This window comes from Perognathus longimembris, chromosome 11, assembly GCF_023159225.1.
Source record: "Perognathus longimembris pacificus isolate PPM17 chromosome 11, ASM2315922v1, whole genome shotgun sequence".
In the NCBI taxonomy this organism is placed as follows: Eukaryota; Metazoa; Chordata; class Mammalia; order Rodentia; family Heteromyidae; genus Perognathus; species Perognathus longimembris.
Window position 1 is genome coordinate 29,971,464 of NC_063171.1, and position 23,574 is coordinate 29,995,037.

Sequence of the window (23,574 nt, forward strand, 5' to 3'; positions counted from 1 at the left end):
ATCATTGCCATAAGTCATCTATTTTTTATTCCTAAAGTTCAGTATGTGTATCTATACCTAAATTTTAATAAAATTTAAATTTTTTCACTCAGTCCAGATTTGGCCTAAAAAGAATATTTTAGAGTGCTTTAAATATCTCTATTTTCCAAGTTATTGTTGTGAGAATGTTAATGCTCCAATTTAACTCAAATTTTAAACCTATCTTATAGATCTACAATTTATATAACATATATGCATACTTTCTAGTGTATAGTTCAGGAAATGTATTTTTGTGTCTCACATTCCACAATCAAGAAGTTCTTCACATGTAAACTTGATTTTACCCCGAGTCTCCCTTTTGGAGACCTGGGGAAGATGAGTAGCTTGTGTCATTGTTTGAATTCTTGACTGATTGTTGGTTGAAGGGTTTATTCCAAGCATAATTATGTGCCTTTATGATAATGGTTTGTCTGTTAAAGACAAAACAATGGAAAGTCATTCTGTCTTTTATCTTTAATGTCAAAGTGTACTCCTCACACTTAATTGGAGTAAAGAGACACCTGTTGCTAGGCAGCCAAAGCCCAGCACCTAGCAACCATCAGACACCTTAGGATCTAATGAAGTATTACTGTACAAGCACAATATCTATACCCAGACCAAATTAAAAGAAACAGAATCTAAACAGAGCAATGAGGAAGAGCTCCATAAAGCCTCAAATGCTTATAAATCTTTGTCTCTAAACATTCTGTTTCACATTTTTTTATCCAAATAATGATTCCTTTTTCATTTTGGCTATTTCTTATTTTCTTCTTAAGGGTGGTGCTGTTCTTCAGTTCACTTGCTCTGCAAATCTTGAAGTCATCATTTATTCTTCATCTTGCTGCTGTGTGAAGTTTAAGGTTCTTACTTCTTTGGAAAGGACTTACATTTTTATTATTTCCCTCTCTTTTCTACTGCTGCTATATAACTTATGGAAACTCAAAAATGGAAAGTATTTTTAAAGATACAAAGCCTGAGTTTTTTTCCAGTCAGTATAGTAGATGATTTCAAAATCCTTTGCTGGTTTTCCTATCCCTCAGTTCTTCTCTTTAGACGCAGTTGTCTGTTACCATTATTTTAGCATCTTGTGAAAATACCACTTTTAATTTTGTGTAATTATGCTCAATTATTTCCAATGACTCTCCATTTCTTTTGGCAATGTTTCTTTTTGGAGGAAAATTATTCTGATAAATTCATGATGTTGACTAATTTTTGTAATGCGATTTAAGTGAGTCCAAATACAAAGCTAACTATAAACTTTTGCATGTATAATTATAGCTGAAGTTACTTAGGGATCCCTTATAGTATCCAATTAATACTACACACATTAGTAATATTAATATAACAGAAAGTAGTTGATCAAACCCAGTTCAACATGATTATGGCTCAGATTTGATTTAGGCCTGGGCTTGTTCTGTGACATTGACTCAGTTAGCTGCTGTTTTTTAATTTTCAAACTTCTGAGAAACCTTTGCTTGCACAGTTATATCATTTGGCCTTCACTTGGTACAATTGTATTTGAGAAAAATATCCGTCCACCTTCTTTTTCCTCCTCATTCCCTAAGCCTGCCACAATTAAAATAGTAGTAATTGGCTACAGTAAGTTAGTAAAATAAAAATGTATATAAAGTACTTGGTGATTTCTAAGTGCTATCAGATGACTTAATACCATGAGAGGGCAGAGAAGAAACAAGCCTTAACTGCTTTGCAAAAAAATAAAAAGGATTTTTATTAGAAATTAATAGGATCTTTAAACCAGCCCCACAGTTTTAGAATAGGCAGAACCCATTTTGAAAACCATTCATCTGTGAGATAAAGTTCAAATTCCTCATGTTGGCAATTACGACCTTCATTACTGTGGATTAAGTCTCTTGTCTTTTTCTGTTTTGCTTTTCTTTTCTGACTTCTTACTGCCCCGTAACCATACACATACTTTCCCAGCTCTGTGTCTCTTCTCCTGCCCTAATGTGAGCCCATCATCTTGCTATAGATTAAGGTACCTTTCAAGCTTTCATTTCCCCTTGAAGTTTCTGTCTACTTTTGTATAATGTCATTTTTCTCCTTCTTAGACCTGCTCTTTCATTTCCTTCTGTGGCCACTGATTTGACATTTCATTTTAAAATCTTTAAAATAGTATTAAAATTATAAATATTATTAAAATATTATTTTAAATGACTTACTTTTCATATTTTTTAAATCATGAGTCTTCTGTGGCATTCTAGGCAAAATGTAGTATCTTAAAAGATTTTTGTATTATCTTCAGGACTGCCAGTGATAGTCTTGAAGCATTCACTGAGGGAGTCAATGAATTAATTGTAATACTCATCATTACAGATTTACTCTTTCTCTCAAAAATAAATACTTTCTTATAGAGAGTATAAGTGAAAGTAATTTGAAGCATGGTATTTCTAAGAAGCTAAATGGTTTAAATGTTTTGCCTTATGTCCATTTATTTTTCATTTTCAGGACTGTTGGGAAAGATCTTGAGGAGTATTCGAGATGGATGCTTTGAAATTTCAGCTATGCAGATGGTATGTAGTTTGCAATGACCAGTGAGCCATAATGAATTAGAATTTCTTTTAAATAAGCTTTAAAATGTTTTTATTCCGGTGTGCCTCTGAACTCAATGTTTTAAATATAGTGGATACACATACTGAATTCAATAACTTTAACGGAGAAAAGGAATATTCACATAATGTACTAATTTAACTTTGTAAGGGAAATTTGTAAATTTCTTAGAACTTCAGTTCTCAATGTTTAGTCCTAATAAGTAGTTTTTTACAAATGAAACATAGATTAAAATTACATAATGTCAGTGGAGTTTATGTCTTCTGGATTTTTAACTAAGCCCATAATGATGGGAGGGAATCAGTTTGCTTATTTCTCCTTGAGCTGGTGATGCTGGCTTCTAGACTCTTCCTTTGTCTGTGGACCTGCTTCACTGGACCTATACTTGTTCAGAATTGCCGTTTATCCACACCCAGGATGCCCTTAGTTGAACAAAAAACAGTTTTAATAAAAGTATACCTTTGAACTATATTCATTGGTTCACTTAACAAGAATTCATGTGCCAAATTGTCATGAGAATCAGATAAACAATTAGGTTTTCAGAATAGAACCCCAGCAAGTTAATTTTTTATATATTGAACTCCTTCTGTCTCAGATGCCCCAACAATAGGATTGTAATTATGCTCGGTCATGCCTGGCTAAGTTAATTCTTATAGAAAAATTTGGCCAATAAATCCTTTATAATCTAGGTAAGATTTTTCAAATATCAGATGATGTAAGGTCAATTTAAAAATTATAACTATAGGAATTATAGCTTAAAGTATTGATCTTACACCTAGCCTACAATCTATCACAGTGATTAGTCATAGTAGTTAATGAAAATATTATTATTATCACTATTATTAATTAAATCTTTTAGAAGCATGATAACGTAATGACAAGTATAGGTCTTGAGTTTCAAAAGAACCATTTCTAAATCTGCGATCAGCTGCTTTCTAGATATGTGACTCTGGCCAAATATCAAGCATTCTTATTCTCAATTTTCTCATCTAAGACACAAGAATTCTGAGTAAATGAGTTATTTTTCAGATTAAATTAAATAACCATGGTAGGAATTTTCCAACTAAATTACTAAATATTTAACATATTATATCGTCTGCTCATTTTTTGTTGCATTAATAATACAAATTGCATGGTTAAAAGATAGAACTGAAATAGAATTCCCTCCCTCTAATAGCAGTTTTATCTGTGAGGCTACATTCTTTCATCTTTATCAACCGTGTGGGCAGGAATTTCTCAGTAATCTTCAATCTTGGTAGAAATAAAGAAACAGTAGAAGAAAAATAAAATTGAAAATCAGAGGTTATTTTTTAAAATTAAGTTTTGACTTCCTAGACCTAATGAAATTTTATTCCTAACTAAATTTAAATTCTTGTCTGTAAAGAATGATTTGTTCTAGACATTCTATTCTGTAAGCTTGCTATTATTCACTATTGCTTCTGAAGATTGGTATTGGTATGCAGATGTAATGTTTAAGTTATACATGGAGTGGGAATTTTTCTGGAAGCTTAGGAGGAAAATAAGAGTTGTTTTTCATCCCTACTGCAAAATCTGAAGTACTAGACATTAGTAACTTTTCTTCCTTATGCCTCTAATCTACCAACAAACACTCCATGATGTATTTTTTTAATCATATCTGCCGGAGCCAGCCGGCAATGAAAGGGAATCCTGAATGAGGGGGGCAAGGATTAAAGAAAAGGAAAAATACAAGACAAGAGAAAAAAAGACAAGAGACAAAGATGGGGTCCGGGAGGTCTGTAGCTCAAGATTGTAACTCAAGACTGCAGCCATGTTTTATTCTTAACTTCCATCTTATATGCAGTTTAGGAATCAGGGAATAGCATAGGATTAACCAAGGCTTAAGAAAAGGAAGGCCCTGAAATTGGTAAATAACAACAGGCAGTAAAACAAGATACATTTGAATGGTTTACATAAAACAGACTCTTATGGACATAATAAAACATCTCGGGATTAATACTGTCCTTCAAGTAAACCATGTCCTTGAGATAACAACATAGCCAGAGGTTAGGATGAATTTTGTTGTTGGCTCCCTAAGCCATGACCTTGCACGCCCTTGAGAGTATAGCCAGAAGTCAGGATGAATTTTGCTGTTGGCTCCCTACACATATCAAGAATGAGGTTTTATTCAGAGTAGTGTAGGGTAGTGGCTAAAAACATGCACAGTGCATCAGATTCCTGGAAGCCAAATACCAGTATGGAGAGACCTAGGGTCTCTGGGTCATGGGAGCCTTTTCTGTAAATGCATTAGTCACACAACCTGTGCCATAGTACTCTGTGAAGATGAAATGAGATGATTCATGAACCTAGCATAGTAATTTCTCAATAAATGCTATCTATTACACTTTGTGAACAGCTATCCCTTAACAACATGTGTTCTTCTCTGAAGAGTAAATGATTCAAGGTTTGCTTGTTGAGATTAGTTTAAGTAAGGAACGATGGAGAATGACGGGAGGAGTTTGTGGTATGCATAAATAGATATATGAAACTGGAAGCCCTTCACAGAACTAATTGATGCTAATAAAATGTGCAAAAGAGATTAACATTTTAAAAGTTAAAGAACAAGCTGTGTATAGTGACACATATCTATAATCTCAGTACTTGGGAGGCTGAGGATGGATGATCATGAATTGTAGTTCTGCCTATGCTAGATAGCAAAACCTTATCTATCCATATATCCATCCATCCATCTAATAAACTATATCCAAAGGATGATAAATGTTGAGCTCTAAATGTAGCTTATTTTTATTTCTTTGGCCAGTTGGCTTATGGCTTTGTTTTGTTTTTTTTTGGTACAGTTCAATATGGACCAGGTTAATGTTGAAGAATTCTATGAAGTTTATAAAGGAGTAGTAACTGATTATAATGTAAGTACCTTGTAAGTTGAAAACCACAGTACTGGAAACAATGTGTCTCATGTCTTTGGAATTTCAGTATAATTTGTAATCACTGAAAGTAATGCAGTATTCCTTAAAGTATAATTTTCAAATTGTACATCTGATAGATGGTTAATATTTAAAATATATAAGGAGCTTAGAAAAACAAATTGCAAATGAAAAAAACACTATTTCAACGCTCTGGTCCGTGAAGCGGCCAGCTCGGCCCCGCGTATTTGGGGTCCCGCATGGCGTCGGCCCCGTCTGGGCTCGGGGCCCGCCCCCTGCTGCAGTATCTGCGGCTGGTGGGGCAGCTCAAGAGAGTCCCACGGACCGGTTGGGTATACAGAAATGTGAAAAATCCAGAGAGTGTATCGGATCACATGTACCAGATGGCAATTATGGCCATGGTCACCAAAGATAACCACCTTAACAAAGATAGGGTACTATGAAATAGGTAACCCAGCTTCTACCAGAGGACCTCAGAAAGGAGCTCTATGAACTTGGGGAAGAGTATGAGACCCAGTCTAGTGCAGAAGCTAGATTTGTAAAGCAGCTGGATCAGTGTGAGATGATCCTTCAGGCATTTGAATATGATGACCTTGAGAAGAAACCCGGATGGCTCCAAGAGTTTTATGATTCCACAGCAGGAAAATTCAGTCACCCTGAGATAGTCCAGCTTGTTTCAGAACTTGAGACAGAAAGAAATGCGAACATAGCTGAGGCCACCAACAAGCCTTTCTTGTGAGTGCTACATTTCTGTAATGTTTTATTTCTGTTTCATGTCTTTTTGCTATTGTTGGTCTGCTGATTTCTCCAGATATGAGTGTTTATTTTCAGTTGGCACAGAACAGGAAGTCATATGAAATACCATGGATGAAGACTAGAGAGGATACTTCCTTTTTTAAAGAACTAAATAAATATTAAATATCTTGAAAAAAAACACACTATTTCAAAGAAGTTGTTAGTTTTTAGTAATTATTTTTTCAGTTTAAGACAACTTATTTAGCTTGAATGAAAATATCTAATTGTTATTGGCTTATACCAGTCTTCTGTGAAGGGAATGCAATGTAAATTAGAGCTTACCAGTATCCAGGTGTCTACAATCATGCTTATATAGTATAAAATTTTATTGAAACTACAAAAGACTCTCTGCTTGAGAAGTTTTTCCAAGCATACATAAGAATGGTTTTGTTCCAGTTATATTTTGTTAAACAATATCTTGTGAATGGTATTCTATAATGTATGATGCTTTCAAGGTTCTTTTTTTGCATTAATTTTAAATTTTAATTTTATTGTCAAGATGATGTACAGAGGGGGTTACAGTTACATATGTAAGGTAGTGAGTACATTACTTGTCAAACTTTTTACCCCCTCTTTCAAAATTCTTAAATGTCCTATTTGTTGTTCCGTTTTGCTATTCTAAATTTAAGGCTTGTTGGTATAGGGGAATTTTCTAATATAATTAAGCAATTTTCTTAAATGTAAAAGATAGAGTGAAAATTAACACTATTGTACCAAATATTGTTTTGTAACTTAACCCAACTTTTAGTTTTTCCCATACTACTTGCTTCAAACTGTAACTGGATTCATTCCAGGGATGTAAACTTGGTTCAATATCCACAAGTCAATTAATGTAATCCACCACATCAACAGAAGCCAGGTAAAGAACCACATAGTTATATCTCTGGATGCAGAAAAGGCATTCAATAAAATGCAGCACCCATTTATGATAAAAGCCTTGGAAAAACTGGGATTCCAGGGAACATTCCTGAGTATAATAAAGGCTGTCTATGACAAACCACCAGTGCGTATAATACTAAATGGTGAAAAGCTAAAGCCATTCCCTTTAAAATCAGGAGCAAGACATGGATGTCCACTCTGACCTCTCCTCTTCAACATAGTACTAGAATTCCTAGCCAGAGGAATTAGGCAAGAAGAAAACATAAAGGGGATCCAACTAGGAAAAGAGGAAGTTAAACTTCTTTTGCAGACGACATGATCCTATGCCTAAAGAACCCCAATAGACTCTACTCCCAAGTTACTAGAGCAGATCCAAAACTTTAGGAAAGTAGCAGGATATAAAATAAATTCTCAAAAATCAATGGCTTTTATATATTCCAACAACCTGAAGAGCGAGGCTGAAATCAGAAAAGCAACACCTTTTGCAGTAGCCTCAAAAATCCTGAATCTTTGAGTTCTATGATCACCTGGAGTTGTTACTGGTTTTATAATTACTATTTAGTTTGCTATAATTTTTTGGTATTAGATTCTGTTTTGATCAGTTATACTTATATTTTCTGCTATAATATTTTCAGTAATTAAAAGTTGATAATTTCTTACATTTTCATCATAAAAATTCACTAGACATACATTGAATATATACTGGGTACTGTAACCATCAGTGATAAATTCTCAGTATGCACAATCATGGAGCTTATATTTTAGTGAGGATGGGCATAACTGAATCAAATGATCCCACACACAAATCCTTTAAGTCAGCCAATGAGTATAAGGGATAGAAATTTTCTCTATACCAAGTTGTTTGTTAAGCCTTCTGATTGCCATAATTATATCCCACCCCTCCATAATCCCATGTGCCTTTTCTTTCAACATCTTTAAAGCAAATGAGTTTAGTTTGTGTAAAATCATCTAAATAGGTGCTAAGAGGCAGGGAGAATTCCTGCCATTTATTCATTCATTTATTTAATTTAGTGTTAATTGGGGTATTATCTTCCTGCAACTAGTTCTCACTAACAAATGTAAAAATTGCAAAAGAAAACCCCACTCCTTAATTAAAACCTTGTTCCTTAATTAAAACTTAGAATACTTAATTTTTTGATCAACTTTTAATGAAACATATGTTTGATGGCTTTCTTTGCTCAACATATGTTTTCCTTTATACTTGGTACATTTTGAACAGCCTTTCCCTCTATTTTTGATGTCATCTGTTATCACATTAAAACAGAGTAAGGTGAGAGACAGAGATAGATACATAGAAGGCAAGGAAAGAAGGGGAAAATGAAAGAAGGTGGGAAGAAGGGAAGAAAACAGGCAAAATAGAGAAAATAAATTTTTGGTGGAGGGGACATTGTATGCCTTCCTTTCTTGGCAAGAATTTGGCCTCTAGGTTTATATGTTGGTGTACTTCACTATTATGAAGCAGAAAATCAGAATCAATGTAAGTATGTGTAAAAATCAGTTGTATATGACTTTGTGAAATAGCAAAGTGACTCTGTGAGACATACTTAGGGACTCTAATTACTAGGGATATGTGTACCACATTCATTATAAAGTTCTTTGCCTCTTTTTTAAAAAAACTTTCATCATTTCTACAAAGTAGGTTGACTGTTTTTAATACTTATTAACTTATACAGAGGGAGATTTCATTGTTACATTTTCTGCGTTACTATTTAAATATGTTGTTATAATTCATTAATTTATGGTGCTGTCTATTATAAACTACTCAAAGTCATGAAAATGTCTGACATGGCCCCCCATGATTTGACTTCATCTCTTGCTACCATCCTGTGTAGTCTCACCCAGCCCCTGATACTTTGCTGCTTGTCATACATCCCAATTGTTATTCTGCCCCCCAGTCTTTATTTTTATTACAACTAGTGTAGATTTCCCTAAAGTATTCTTCTTTATTTAAGAGGGAGAAGAAAATACCTATTCAGTGTCCCAGATTCTGTAAATAGTTTTTTCTCTTAACACATGTTTTATTATACCAGTTCATGTACAGAATTAAAAATCTTATCAGTATAAATTTGTTTCTCCCTTCTGTGCTGTTACCGTTGTACCTTTTATATCTATGTATATTACAAGCCCTATGAATACACTGTTTGTTTTTTTGTTTTAAATAATTATCGTTTAGGGCTGGGAATATAACCTAGTGGCAAGAGTGCTTGCCTCGTATACATGAAGCCCTGGGTTTGATTCCTCAGCACCACATATATAGAAAAGGCCAGAGGTGGTGCTGTGGCTCAAGTGGCAAAGTACTACTAGCCTTGAGCAAAAAGAAGCCAGGGACAGTGCTCAGGCCCTGAGTCCAAGCCCCAGGGCTGGCAAAAATAAATAAATAAATAATCTTTTAAAGCAAATAAAAACAATAGGAAAGTGTTTGCATTTACCCACCCACACATTTGTTGTTAGTCTGTGTAGGTCTCTGTGTTTTGTCTAGTATCTTTTTTATCTGTCTGCAGAACTTCCCATAACATTTCTTTTTTTTAAAATTTAATTTATTTATTAATTGAACACAAATTTTTTGAACAGGGTGTTGTGCAAAAAGGGTACAGTTACATAGTAGGGGAGTGTGTACATTTCTTGTGATATCTTGCGCCCTGTTTTTCTTTCCCTTCTCTAGGTCAGGTAGACATATATACAATATACAATGTATCAAGAACATATACAGTAGCCACATGGCTGCGCCCAAGAAAATTCGCCTAGGGCTTTAAATGCAATGTCGATATTAGACAATATGTCGACGGTAGTCTTATATGAATGTACATACATAGATTTTGAGCTATTGTATTCCACTGAGAGGTCGATTTTTGACCTTTATGTGTTGAGTAATTGTTTGGTTTTAGTTACATACTGTTGGGTCGCTGACCCAATCCTGTGGGAAATACTATTTGACAAGCAGTTTTTTGTTTCACAGACCTGGTCTCTACTATCTCTCCGTCTCCCTTTCTTAAAAGTCATATTTCAGGGAGATCATGCCCCTTTGTTTTCTGTGTTCTAGGCTTGTCTCGCTCAACATTATTTGTTCCAGTTCTGACCATTTCCCTGCGAATACCAATATTTCACCATTCCTAATCGCTATGTAGTATTCCATTGTGTATAGGTACCATATTTTTTGGATCCATTCGTCTGTGGAGGGGCATCTGGGTTGTTTCCATATTTTGGCTATTGTGAATTGTGCCGCGATAAACATGGAAGTACAAATGTCTTTTTGATATCTTGGGGTTTGCTGTTTAGGATAGATGCCTAGGAGTGGTATGGCTGGGTCATAGGGTAGGTCTATATTGAGCTTTTTGAGGAACGTCCATATTGTTCTCCAAAGTGGTTGTACTAATTTGCACTCCCACCAACAATGGAGAAGAGTTCCTCTTTCCCCGCACCCCCTCCAGCATTTGTTGTTGCCTGAGTTCAGTGTATAGGCCATTCTAACTGGGGTGAGGTGTATCTCAGGATTCTTTACTACCAGGGATGTTGAACATTTCCTCATGTGTTTCTTTGCCATTTTTATTTCTTCTCTTGTGAAGTCTCTCTTTAGCTCCTTTGCCCATTTCCTAATTGGTTTATTGGGCTTGGAGGGGCTTAGTTTTTTGAGTTCTCTGTAGATGACAGATATTAGGCCTTTGTCTGTTGCTGTGCTGGTAAAGATCCTTTCCCATATGGTTGGCTGTCTTTCTGTTTTGGTGGCTATGTCCTTAGCTGTGCAGAAACTTTTTAATTTGTAGTAGTCCCATTTGTCGAGTCTTTCCCCTATTTGTTGTGCCCCTGGGACTCTATTCAGGAAGTTCCTTCCTGTGCCTATAAGTTCTAGCGTCTTTCCTATTCTGTCCTTCAGTAGTTTCAGGGTTTCAGGTCTGATATTGAGGTCCTTGATCCATTTTGAGTTGATCTTGGTGCATGGTGATAGGCTTGGGTCTACTTTGAGTTTTCTGCATATGGCTGCCCAGTTCTCCCAGCACCAGTAGTTGAAGAGGCTATGTTTATTCCATTGTATGTCTTTAGCTCCTTTGTCGAATATCAGCTGACTGTAAGATTGCGGTTTTATTTCTGGATCTTCAATTCTAATCCATTGGTCTTCCAATCTGTTTTTATACCAATACCAGGCTGTTTTTGTTATGATGGCCCTGTAGTAGAGCTTGAAATCTGGTATTGTGATACCTCCTGCACTGCTTTTTTTGCCTAGAATTGCTTTGGCTATTCTAGGTGTTTTGCTGTTCTATATGAATTTATGGATTGCTTTCTCTATTTCAGTGAAGAATGTGGCTGGGATTTTGATAGGGATTGCATTGAATTTGTATAACAATTTGGGCAATATGGCCATTTTCACTATATTGATTCTGCCTACCCATGAGCATGGGAGGTCTTTCCATCTCCTTGTGTCTTCTTTGATTTCCCTTATTAGATTTTTATAGTTTTCATTAAATAGGTCTGTCACGTCCTTGGTTAAGTTGATCCCTAGGTACTTTATTCTTTTTTTGGCTACTGTAAATGGAATTGTTTCCATAATTTCCTTTTCTGTTTGTATATTGCTGGTGTACAGAAAAGCTGCTGACTTTTGTGGATTGATTTTGTATCCTGCTACTTTGCCAAAATGGTTTATTAGGTGTAGGAGTTTGGGGACTGAGTTTTTTGGGTTATTCAGATATAAGATCTTGTCGTCTGCGAATAGGGATAACTTGATTTCTTCCTTGTGATGTGGATCCCTTTGATGTCCTCCTCTTGCCTTATTGCTATGACTAGGGATTCCAGCATATGTTGAAAAGAAGTGTGGAGAGTGGGCATCCTTGTCTTGTTCCTGAATTTAGGGGGAATGATTTAAGTTTCTCTCCATTTACTATGATATTAGCAGTTGGTCTGTTGTATATGTCTTTTATTGTTTTGAGGAATGTTCCATCTATTCCTGTTCTCTCCAAAGCTTTTAATAGGTATGGTGTTGTGTTTTGTCAAAGGCTTTTTGGGCATCGACTGAGATAACAGTGTGATTCTTGATTTTAGTTCTGTTTATGTGGTGAATTATGTTGATTGATTTACGGATGTTGAACCATCCTTGTGACTGTGGGATGAAGCCTACCTGGTCATGATGTATAATTTTCTTGATCAGTTTCTGGATTCTGTTAGCTAATATTTTATTGAGGAGCTTTGTGTCTGTGTTCATTAGTGATATTGGTCTGTAGTTCTCTATTTTTGTTGGGTCTTTGCCTGGTTTGGGAATGAGTATGATATTAGCTTCATAGAATGAGTTTGGGATTTCTTCCTCTGTTTCTATTTCACGGAAGAGTTTGAGGAGTATTGGTATTAGCTCCTCACTAAAGGTTTTGTAGAATTCGTTGGTGTATTCATCTGGGCCTGGGCTTTTCTTTGTTGGGAGGTTCTTGATTACCTCCTGTATCTCACTGTAAGATATTGGCTTATTTAGTTGATTTGTTTCTTCTTGGTTCACTTTGGGCAGTTTATACTTCTCTAAGAATTGATCCATTTCTGTAAAAGTATTGTTTTTCAGTGAGTAGAGTTTCTGGAAATAGCTCCTTATGATTGTTTGAATATCGTGTGTACTTGTTGTAATTTTTCCGTTGGAGTCCCTGATTTTACGTATATGAGTCTCTTCTTTTTTTTGTAAGTCTTGCGAGGGGTCTGTCAATTTTATTTATTTTCTCAAAGAACCAGCTTTTAGTCTTATTTATTTGTTGAATGGTCTTTCTATTTTCAATGAGATTTATCTCTTCTTTAATCTTTGTGAGCTCTCTCCTCCTAGTCATTTTAGATTCGATCATTTCTTGTTTCTCCAGTTGTTTTAGTTTCATCATGAGGTTATTCACCTGCTCTGCTTCCATTCTTTTAGTGAGTGCTGAGGGGGATGATCTGGCTCCTCAGTACTGCCTTAACTGTGTCCCATAGGTTTCTTTGTGATGTATTTTCATTGTCATTGTGGCTTATGAATTCGTTAATTTCATCTTTAATTTGGTCTGTGGCCCAAGTGTTGGATAGCAGTGTGGGGTTTAGCCTCCAAGAATGTGTATAGCCTCTGTGGTATCCTTTGTTATTGAGGGTTACCTTTAATCCACTGTGATCAGATATAATACATGGGATGACGTCAATACTTTTGTATTTGCTGAGGTTCTTTGTGTGGGCTATGACATGGTCTATTTTGGAGTATGATCCATGGGCTGCTGAGAAGAAGGTGGATTGGGTCTCTGTAGGGTGGAAGATTCTGTATAGATCTGTCAGATCCATTTGGGATATGGTGTTACTTAGGTCCTCAGCTCCCTTGCTGATCCTCTGGGTGTTGGATCTGTCTCTTGGAGAGAGTGGGGTATTAAAGTCACCCACTATAATTGTGTTTGCGTCTGTCTTGTTCTGTAATTCTGTGAGAATTTGCTTGACATATGTAGGGCCTCTTTTGTTTGGTGAGTATACATATTTATCACCGTGATGTCTTGATGCTGGATTTTTCCTTGTATTAAAATGTAGTGTCCTTCTTTGTCTTTTTGAGTTGATTTTAATGAAAAGTCCAGCTTGTCGGAGATCAGGATGTCTACACCTGCTGTTTTGGTAGGTGCATTTGCTTGGAAGATCTTGCTCCATCCTTTCATTCAGAGCCTGTTTTTGTCCCTTGCTGTAAGGTGGGTCTCTTGTAGACAACAGATGTCAACTTTTTGTTTGTGAATCCATTCTGCCAGTCTGCTCCTCTTTATTGGAGAGTTTAAACCATTTATATTCAAAGAGATCAAGGATGAGAGTGTTTTTTCTCCTTCCATTTTCTTGTTGGGCTGTTTTTCCTCTTTTTTTTTTCCTTGTCTCTTTCTGTTGGGCTTTGGCTATTGTAGTTTCTTTCTGTTTCTGTCTGTGTCTCTTGTACGATCTCTGTTAGGTGGGTTTCCCCTCTTAGAATTCGCTGTAGGGCTGGGTTTTTTATTCACATACTCCTTTAGATCCTCTTTGGTATGGAAAGATCTGGTTTTCCCTTCGAATGTGAACTCTAATTTCGCTGGATATTTGATCCGAGGTTGCATATTTTTAGCCTTTAGTACTTGGATGGTGTTCTTCCACTCACTTCGCGCTTGGTAGGTTTGTGTGGCGAGGTCTGCTGTTATTCGAATCCTCTTCCCATTGTAGAAAATTTCTTTCTTCGCTTTGGCTGAATTCAGAATTTGCTCTTTATTCTTGAGATCTGAAGTCTTGAATATTATTTGCCTTGGGGTGGCTTTTCTGGGGTCTGGCCTGCCAGGTGTCATATAGGCTTCAGTTACCTGGATGGGGTCCCTTGTGAGATTGGAGAGGTTTTCTGCAATAACTTTATTGAAAATATGATGAAGCCCTCTGCTCTGGTATTTGGCTCCTTCTTCTATTCCAATTATGTGCAGATTATATCCCTTGTCTTTGTCCATTAGTTCCTGGATTAGTCTTCCCTGAAGCTTCACCGTTTCTTGGAGTGTGGTAATTTTCTGGTTGTTGTCGGCTGCTTCATCGTCCAAGCGAGTGATTCTGGATTCCATATGGTTGATTCTTTGTGCTGTGGATTTAATTGCGGAGTTTATGGATGTCAGACAGCTATTTTTAGTTGTCATATCAGCTCTGAGCATGGAAATTTCTTCCTTTAAAGAGTTGCATTTTAAATCTATTTTTTCATGCATTTCACTTCTCAGGATGTTAAGGTCTTCTTTAAAGGAGGCTTGCATTGTATCCATTTTTGCTTCCATTTCTTTCTTGGCTTCCTGGATTTCCTTCAAGACTTCCCCTCTAAACTCCTGGAATTGTTTTCTGATTTGATTCTGACAATTTCCCTTATTTCTGTTAACATGGCTTCATTTGCTTTTTTATTCTCCATCTCCTCTTCAGTCGTGCTGCATTTTGGATCTGACGAGTTGGCTTGCTCTTTGATGAACTGTGTTATATTTCTTTGTGATTTGCGCATCTGGGGATCTGTGTGTAGCTTCTCTGGTTTGGTTTTGTGTTGTTTCCCGCTGGTCTGCTGGTGGGAAACCTGGTGTCCTGGTGTCCTGGCTCTGGGTTTTGGTTTGGCTTTTTTTAACCTTGATTCCTAATGGGTGAGCGTGACCTTCTCGGTTGTTGCTGAGGTGGTCACCCTCACTTCACTTGGGGGTGGGTAGGTTCTGTGTCTTTCTCTGCGGGACAGTGTCCTGCCACTGTGCTGTGCTGACCCTAGCATGCCCCTGTTGGGGGTTTGCTGGTCGCTGATTCAGCGTGGTGTGGAGGCTTATCTCTTCTTTGGTTCTTTTTTCCACTCTGTATCTTGGTCAGAGGAGTTCACCTCTCAGGCAGTTCGCCTTCCTGTGTGGACTGCTCCGGGGTGGGTGTTGTTGAGGGCAGCCCACCCACTTGTGCGGAATGCGCCAAACTGAGTGGGCACGGGCCGATGGACAGCTCTGCCCTCCTGTGTAGGCGTGCCTACCAGAGCAGGCACTGCCACTGTGGCCCCGCCCACCTGAGCAGGGTACGCCTACCCGAGCGGGTGCTGTCACCGGGGGCCCACCCACCTGTGCACTGCCGCTGCGGTCCCGTCCACCTGAGCGGGGTACACCTACCAGAGCGAGCCCTGGGTTGTTGGGTTGTGCTTGCGCCCTCCCGCGAGTCCGCTGTGGGGAGCGGTATGTGTGGGGCCCAGTGGGATCAACTGTCTGTGCGCGGGTTAGCACCCTCATACTGCGCCTCCGCTGTAAGGGGGGCACGTGATCGGGTCCAGGTGTCCTTGCTGTGCTGGTATTGCCCACCAGCACCTGTGATTTTAGTTGTAAAGTCCGCGAGGTCCAGGCGCCTCCGGTAGGGCTTGGTTCAATATCCACAAGTCAATTAATGTAATCCCCTGTTGGGAAGGGGGCAGGGCCGATTCGGCCAGTTCAGGATTTTGGGCGGCCTTGGGGCTGCTCTGCCCTTCCCCTGGTAAACTCCTGTGACTTCCCAGTGCCTGATGGGAGCTTCCCACCTGATTTGGGGGTTTTTTGTTCCCTCGGGGTGGGGAGGGGGAGGGAGGGAGATCTAGCTTCTTTGTAGGGTTTGGAACTCTGATAGCTGATCTCCCATTGGGGGAGGGGTAATGGGGACTCACTGGTCCTGGATTGTGTGTGTGTCCCGTGCCGCCTTTGGTCCTTCAGGTGTGGCGAAAGGTCGTGGTGTCGTCCCCGGCTCTCTCCTTCAGCACCACTGGGCTCCCCAGCTGCTTAAGTCTGTCCGTTCTGGGTGTGGGCCCAAACTTCCTGTCACCACCGTGGCCGTATGTCTCGGTCCGCACTCTCCCTAGTGTCCATGGAGTCCCACTGTCTGGACTCTGTGCTCCCAGCAGTCGGTCTGCCGATCACTGGGTCCCCTTTCCCAGCCTGGTCCTGTTCGGGCCAGGGTCGGCTGGTGGGGGGAGGGTGCCTTGTAGATTCTCTGGCTCCATGTAGGTTTTCGGCTCTTCTTTTTTACTCCTTTTTGTTTTCCTGCATTTCTCCACTGCTTCTGGCTGCTGGTTTTGCTGGATTCTTGATGGGGTGTTGGGTGCTGGAGTTCCCAGCTTGCTATTCAGTTGGAGCCAGTCAGGGCACCTCCCTACTGTGGCGGCGCCATCTTCCTCTCAACTCCATAACATTTCTTATGGCATAGGTTACTGCACGTGAATCCTCCCCAGCTCTTGTTTTTCTAAGAAACTCTTTGTTTTCGAAGAATATTTTCTCTATTGGGATAGAATGCTTGCTGTCCAGGTTTGTGGTGATTGTTGTCATCCTGATATTTTTTCTGGTCTATATTGAAGATCTTTTTCTTTTTGTGTCTCCCTGAGGTTTTGGTTTTGTGCTGTGTTGTGTTTGCTGATATGATCATGATGAGTCTTGTTGTATTTTTCTCTCCGTTTATTCTTGAGCTTTGTTTATGACCTTCACCAAATTTGGAAAGATTGTTTAGCATGAATCCTTGAAATAACAGTCTTGTGTTAATTGCCTTATTTCTGCTGGGTCTCTATGTCTGCTTATTGAGTTTTCATCTACTGATGGCTCATATCCTCCTGTTTCTTTTAAACTTTGTAGTATGAGCACAACCATTTCACTCCTTAGGATTAATATGGACTAACTATTATGGTACAAAACCCCTCTGAGTCCTGATGTGGACCCCAGTGTATCATCTGAGAGCTTTCCAGGCTAGCTAATTAAAGCACAAACTCCTCACATTTTGCTGCCTCTGTGAGTTGTTGCACTAGTGCTTTCCGGATTGTTTCCCCAGTTTATGGTAGTTTCCTCTACACATACCACATATTTTTTGCCAAATACTTATAAGAACTTCTTCTGTACAGATACTGTAGCTTAGGTTCTGAGTGGCTCCCATCCTCTCTGTTAAAAGTTCTATCTTAAAAGTTCTATCTACACTGGCTTCACTGCACTTCCTTCCTGTATCTTCAGTGCAGTGAGAATGTTGGGGTCTGTTGTGTGTTATCTATATATTCCTGTCTTTTCTTCCTCCCTGGGAACTGCTTGCTGGCAATAAAGGGGAGCAATCATTTATTCACATTATTTCCCCCTTCTCCCAGGACTCACAGTACATACCTCCAGTCTAAAAAGTTGTTTAATGTATTTTGTTTAGTTATAGATATTTGACATAGGAAAAGAATTCTAGTCTCTGTTACCCTTTGATGCTAAAATACATTATTGTTTTTAAAAGGTTACCCAGGAGAAACATTGTTAAAATTTCCCTAAAAGTGGATTTGGCAATACCATGTTCAAGGAGAGAGAGTGGGGCTAATGACAGACAATTTACTAAAAGATAATTTCAGACAATGGAAATATCAGGTGGTAAAGCATTCCATTAATATGATAGGGATGGAGATGAAAGAACATATCTAAAAGTATTCCTTCAGGAAAAATGGACATAATTTGGGAACTGCTCAGGGTATGGGATACAGGTGGGAAGAAGTCAAACATCTTTAGCACTTGGAGATTAGTGGAATGGTGATACAACAAATAGAAGGGGTAAAATATTGTCTAATTATAGTGACTCTTTTGTATTCCCTTATAATACATGTCATAGGAAATGGTGACAGAAATGTATTCTGGTCCTTGTGTGGCACTGGAGATTCAGCAGAGTAATCCTGACAAGACATTTCGCGAGTTCTGTGGGCCTGCGGATCCTGTAAGTTACTACTTGAACTATTGATCTGGTTTGTGTTATTCATTAGTTAAATGTTTGAATATGTTTGATTATTTTAGTGTCTTTAACACAAAAAGACTATATACAAAATGTATTCAAAATGGTACTTTACAAGATAAGATCATCTTTATCATCCTAGTTACCAAATAAAATGGACAAAACCATTCATTTTAGCACTTCTGTCTTTCTTCACTTTTGCTAAATTTTGTAAGTAAAATTTGCAAAGTTTTTCACATAAATCCTCTAAGGTGTTATTATTTGACCTAGAGAGGGTATAAATAAAGCTTTAAATGTGAAGAACTACACTATGGTGGGATCATACCTGATATACAAATAAATATAAGCAGTGAAACTTATCTGGATGGGAAAGAGATAATACACTTCTTGTCAGTGCTCTGAATTCTTAGATCTATATGCATTCCACATAGTCTTATAGAGAAATATATGGGTAATTACCAAATGTTGATGTTCAGTTGATGTTGTTCAGTTGATGGAGCAGTTAATATGACCTGATTTATGTGACATCTAACTTTATCAGAGAAAGAGATGTGTCAGACACTGGTGTCTTGTGCCTATAGTATCAGTATTACTCAGGAGACTGAGGTCTGGCAGATCTCGATTCACAGAAATGCAGGAAGAATAGTGTGTTAGACTCTATCCCCAATTAGCCAGCAAAACGCAAGGCTAGAAGCATGGCTCAAGTTGTAGAGCATCAGTTGTAAGCAAGAAAGCTTAGCAAGAAAGAGTATGAGTCACTGAGTTCAAGCCTCAGTACTAGTGTGTACATGTGCACACATGTGTACACACACACAGAGACAGGAAGACAAATTTAAGTATCAATTTGAAAGACAAATAATAGAAAAAAATAATAGGAAACCCTCTAATTGCAGGTACAGAGAAACAATGAAGCACCTTGCAAATTTTGAATGATTCACAGCAAGAGTATTTCCTTGGCTTAAATGGGAAATGCATTCCTTGAAGCATAAGAAAGCATTATCTTTAATAGAGGAAATAAAATAGTAAATTCTGGTAGAAGTGAATGTGAGATAGATAGCCTTAAAGGCTATCATACATTCTGTATATGAATCACATGTACAAGGAAATAGAAATTTCTTATATGTAACTTGATTTTGAGTATACTGGATTAGTCCTTTAATGCAACTGGATTAAGCTAAATTGGAAAATATTAAAGACGGCTCTAGAGATAGAAAGGATCCGACTTGATGACACCATTAAAGTCAATAGGACTTCTTTTATATATTTTATAAAGAAAGAGTAGATATGAATTGACACATGTGGTTGTAAAAAGTGTGACAATTTCCATGTGGTTCTGTTGTAGTGAATATTGGGAAAAAAACAGTGGCAATACTTAGTGTTTAATGAATGTTCGTCTTAAGAAGATAGTAATGGATGTCCTTTAGCGTGACAAGAAAGTAGATTTTACTATTTGACATTTTGATATTTTTGTCATTTTAAATTCCTGATTTCTGTTTGCTTGCCAAGGACTTTTGTTATTATTTAAGTTAGGATAATTAAAAATGCAAGTAAATAAAAAGTAAAGCAAAGAAGAATTAAATTTTTTAAATTTTCATTCTCCTATTTATTCAACAAATAGTTATTGAGTCTGTGCACTCACTTGTGAGTATAAAGGCAGACACTTCAGCCAGACGGAGTAGCACACACCAGTAGTCCCAGCTATTCAGAGACTGAGATATGAGGATTACCTGCGCCCATGCTCCAAAAGCCTTCCACAGTTGATTCATTTCTGTGTGCTCTGGCAATTGCATAAATATTTGCAGCTACTGTGGACACGTAGAAGTATAGAACTTAGCTCAGCCTGAGGACTGGTCTGAGTAGACTCCTTGAAGGAGGAATATGCCTCTAAACTAAAATGTAAACAATCACTAAAATTCAGCTTGGCGATGAGGTGGAAAATAATATGGTTGAAGTCATGAATATCTGCTTTGGGGCCATAGCAAGCTCTTTGCTGGAGCTAAAGTACAGACAAGTGGTGAGAAGATGAAGTCCCTGGGGAGGAGGGGGGGGGAGTAAGCAGAGGAGTGGGAGCTGTGGAAGGAGGAATCTTGCATAGAAATGCTGATTCTGTCGTCCTCCAGAAGACACTCAATGAACATTTCCTGAGGTAGTATGTGTGAGGCTCACTGCTAGATTCTGTTGCTTGGTGCAAGTGAAACAAGAAAGTTAGCATATTCTCTCTCTCTCTCTCTCTTTCTCTCTCTCTCTGTCTCCTACCTTTCTCAGCTGCCTCTCTCCCTTCCTCTTTCTTTCTCCTTTTCTCCTTTTTTTCCCTCCCTATCCTTCAGAAATTGAAACTGAATACTTTCTGTTATTAGCCACTATACTAGGTGATAATAAGTTTGTTATTAATAATCAACCAAATAAAGTTATTTTTTCCTCTGAAGAACTTATGATCAAGATATAGCAAAAGACAGAACCTCTAATTAATAGACATCTCATTTTAAATTAATCTACTCACTATATTATCCCGAGATAATTTGAAAACTCATGTTTTCACTTAATCATCATTCCCATATGTAAAGAAAGACCCTGGGTCACTATCTACATCAGTATAATTAATGCTTGGAAAACCACCAGGTATGGAATGGTCACACAATTAATATTTGGTGAATTAACAAGTAAGCTAGCTATGTATTTATGTAGATATAACAATTCCATGAATTCATTACTTAAATGTATCAAAGCTCATTCTCCCTCTCCATTTATTCTTATTCCTGTCAAAATTCATCTTTTATGTGGTTCACAGATCTGGAGTTCTAGTCTAAGGTCCAGTGGCTACATTGCTTTGAGCCTTTTGTGAGGGCACCAGATGGCAATAATGGGAAGTGAGTATCAGAACAAAAAGCTTACATCATAAGGCAGGACTAAGAAATTTGAGTCCCACAATCTCCTTTACAGGCATACCTCCAGTAATACAAAGTAATACAAAGGCTTATTGCTTAGAGGTACACAACACTTCCACTACTCCCTTGGGGACATTGCTTTGATATTGGGATTTGGGGAGATACTGTCTATTTCAAACCATAGAATAGAAATCTCAATCAACTAATAATTAGAACAATAACCACAATGTTTTTGTGTGTATTTTCGTACCTTCTAGTAGTACAGATTACAATAAAGTCTCCTTCATGAATAAAACTTCCAGAGATTCCTATGGTATAAACTCAGTTAAATTGGAAGTTTCACTTTAAGGGATTTTAACCTTTAACTCCTTTATTGTTGGATTAGAATTTAATATTTCTTTCATACAAAGTTATCAAATACATTGTGGAGTATTAGGGGTGAGCAGGATAGACTAATTAGCTCAGTCAATGTGGAATTTGTACTTTAGTAAGTAATATGATCATTAGATACTTACATAAATATGCCTACATGATAACTATGTTAACTGCTTTAAAGAAGTGTGATCATAGTATAAGTACTTATCCCAAGAGGCTTCAGCTAAGTTGAGATGGAGGAGGGATTTCCAAATGATTCTTACTTATTCTAAATTCTGGAGGATTAAAAATATCTATGTGCAGATGCTGCAAAACTGTGAGAACCTACCACATTTAGAAAATGAGAGAAATCCAGTTTCTCTGACATTGAGTTGCAAAGAGGAGAGTACACTGTAATGCAATTGAAGAAATTATTTAGGCCAAAGTAGATTAGAGGAAACAGTCTGCTTACTGTAAGTTCAGTGTAAACTCCATGGAAAAGTTTGGGTTTATTTTTAGAATTGATTTTTTTAAAATTTTTATTGTCAAACTGATGTACAGGGAGTCTACAGTTTCATACATTATGAATTGGATACATTTCTTTTACTGTTTGTTACCTCCTCCCTCATTCCCCCCTACCCCCTCCCCCTTTCCCTTTCCCCCCATGAGTTGTTCAGTTGATTTACACCAAACAGTTTTTCAAGTATTGCTTTTGTAGTCGTTTGTCTTTTTACCCTGTGTCTCTCGATTTTGGTATTCCCTTTCAGTTTCCTAGTTCTAATACCAGTATACACGGTTTCAATGTACTCAGATAAGATACAGAGATAGTGCAGGTACAACCACAGGAAGGGATTACAAGAGGGTCATCAATAATAGAAGCTTCGGTTTCACATCAAATGTTGAAAGTAATTACAACAGTGATATAACAGTCGTTTCTATAACATGGAGTTCATTTCACTTAGCATCATCTTATGTGTTCATAAGGGTATAGCTATTGGGCTCTTGTGATCCTCTGCTGTGACTAGCCTAAACCTGTGCTAATTATTCCCTATGAGGGAGACCATAGAGTCCATGTTTCTTTGGGTCTGGCTCACTTCACTTAGTATAATTTTTTCCAAGTCCTTCTATTTCCTTACAAATGGGGCAATGTCATTGTTTCTGATAGAGATATAAAATTCCATTGTGTATATGTACCATATTTTCCTGATCCTGTCTACTGTGGGGCATCTGGGTTGGTTCCATATTCTAGCTATGACAAATTGTGCTGCAATGAACATTGTTGTGCTGGTGGCTTTAGTGCATTCTTGTTTGTGGTCTTTTGGGTAGATGCCAAAAAGTGGGGCCGCTGGGTCATAGGGGAAGCTCTGTGTTTAGCCTTCTGAGGAATCTCCATACCGCTTTCCAGAGTGACTGAACAGGTTTACATTCCCACCAAGAATGAAGTAGGGTTCCCTTTTGGCCACATCCTCTCCAGCATTTGTTATTGTTAGTTTTCTTGATATAGGACATTCTTACTGGGGTGAGATGGAATCTCAACGTTGTTTTGATTTGCATTTCTTTTATGGCCAGTGATGTGGAGCACTTTTTCATATGTCTCTTGGCCATTCTCATTTCCTCATCAGAGAAGTCTCTTTTTAAGTCTTTAGCCCACTTGTTGATAAGGCTATTGGTTCTTTGCAGTTTTGTTTTGGAGGAATGTAATGTTTTTACTTCTGCATATATTTTAGATATGAGGCCTTTGTTTGTTGTATGGCTGGTAAAGATCTTTTCCCAATCTGTGGGCTTTCTGTTTATCTTGAGAGCTATGTCCTTTGCCCTGCACAAGCTCTGCAGTTTGATGCAGTCCCATTTGTCCATCCTTTCTTTGATTTGTAGCATTTCTGGGTCTTTGTTAAGGAAGTTCCATCCTGTGCCAAGGATCCCAAGTGTTTCTCCTACTCCTTCCTTTAGTGTTTTCAGGGTATCTGTTTTTATTTTGAGGTCTT

General features: G+C 37.8%; 2 protein-coding genes across 4 annotated transcripts in view; both read left to right on the forward strand.

The window, feature by feature from the left end:
* Nucleotides 1-23,574, forward strand: part of Nme7 (NME/NM23 family member 7) — a 151,340-nt gene that overhangs the window by 61,645 nt on the left and 66,121 nt on the right. For all 3 annotated transcript variants that reach the window (XM_048358126.1, XM_048358127.1, XM_048358129.1), the window contains exons 8-10: nucleotides 2,485-2,549; nucleotides 5,403-5,471; nucleotides 18,234-18,335. In XM_048358126.1, the coding sequence (XP_048214083.1) occupies nucleotides 2,485-2,549; nucleotides 5,403-5,471; nucleotides 18,234-18,335 (236 nt within the window). The remainder of the gene's footprint in view (nucleotides 1-2,484; nucleotides 2,550-5,402; nucleotides 5,472-18,233; nucleotides 18,336-23,574) is intronic.
* On the forward strand, nucleotides 5,711-6,417 carry LOC125360109 (5'-deoxynucleotidase HDDC2-like). The gene is given in 2 exon segments (XM_048358131.1): nucleotides 5,711-5,921; nucleotides 5,924-6,417. Coding segments are annotated over 2 exon segments (498 nt in total). The 5' UTR covers nucleotides 5,711-5,728; the 3' UTR covers nucleotides 6,229-6,417.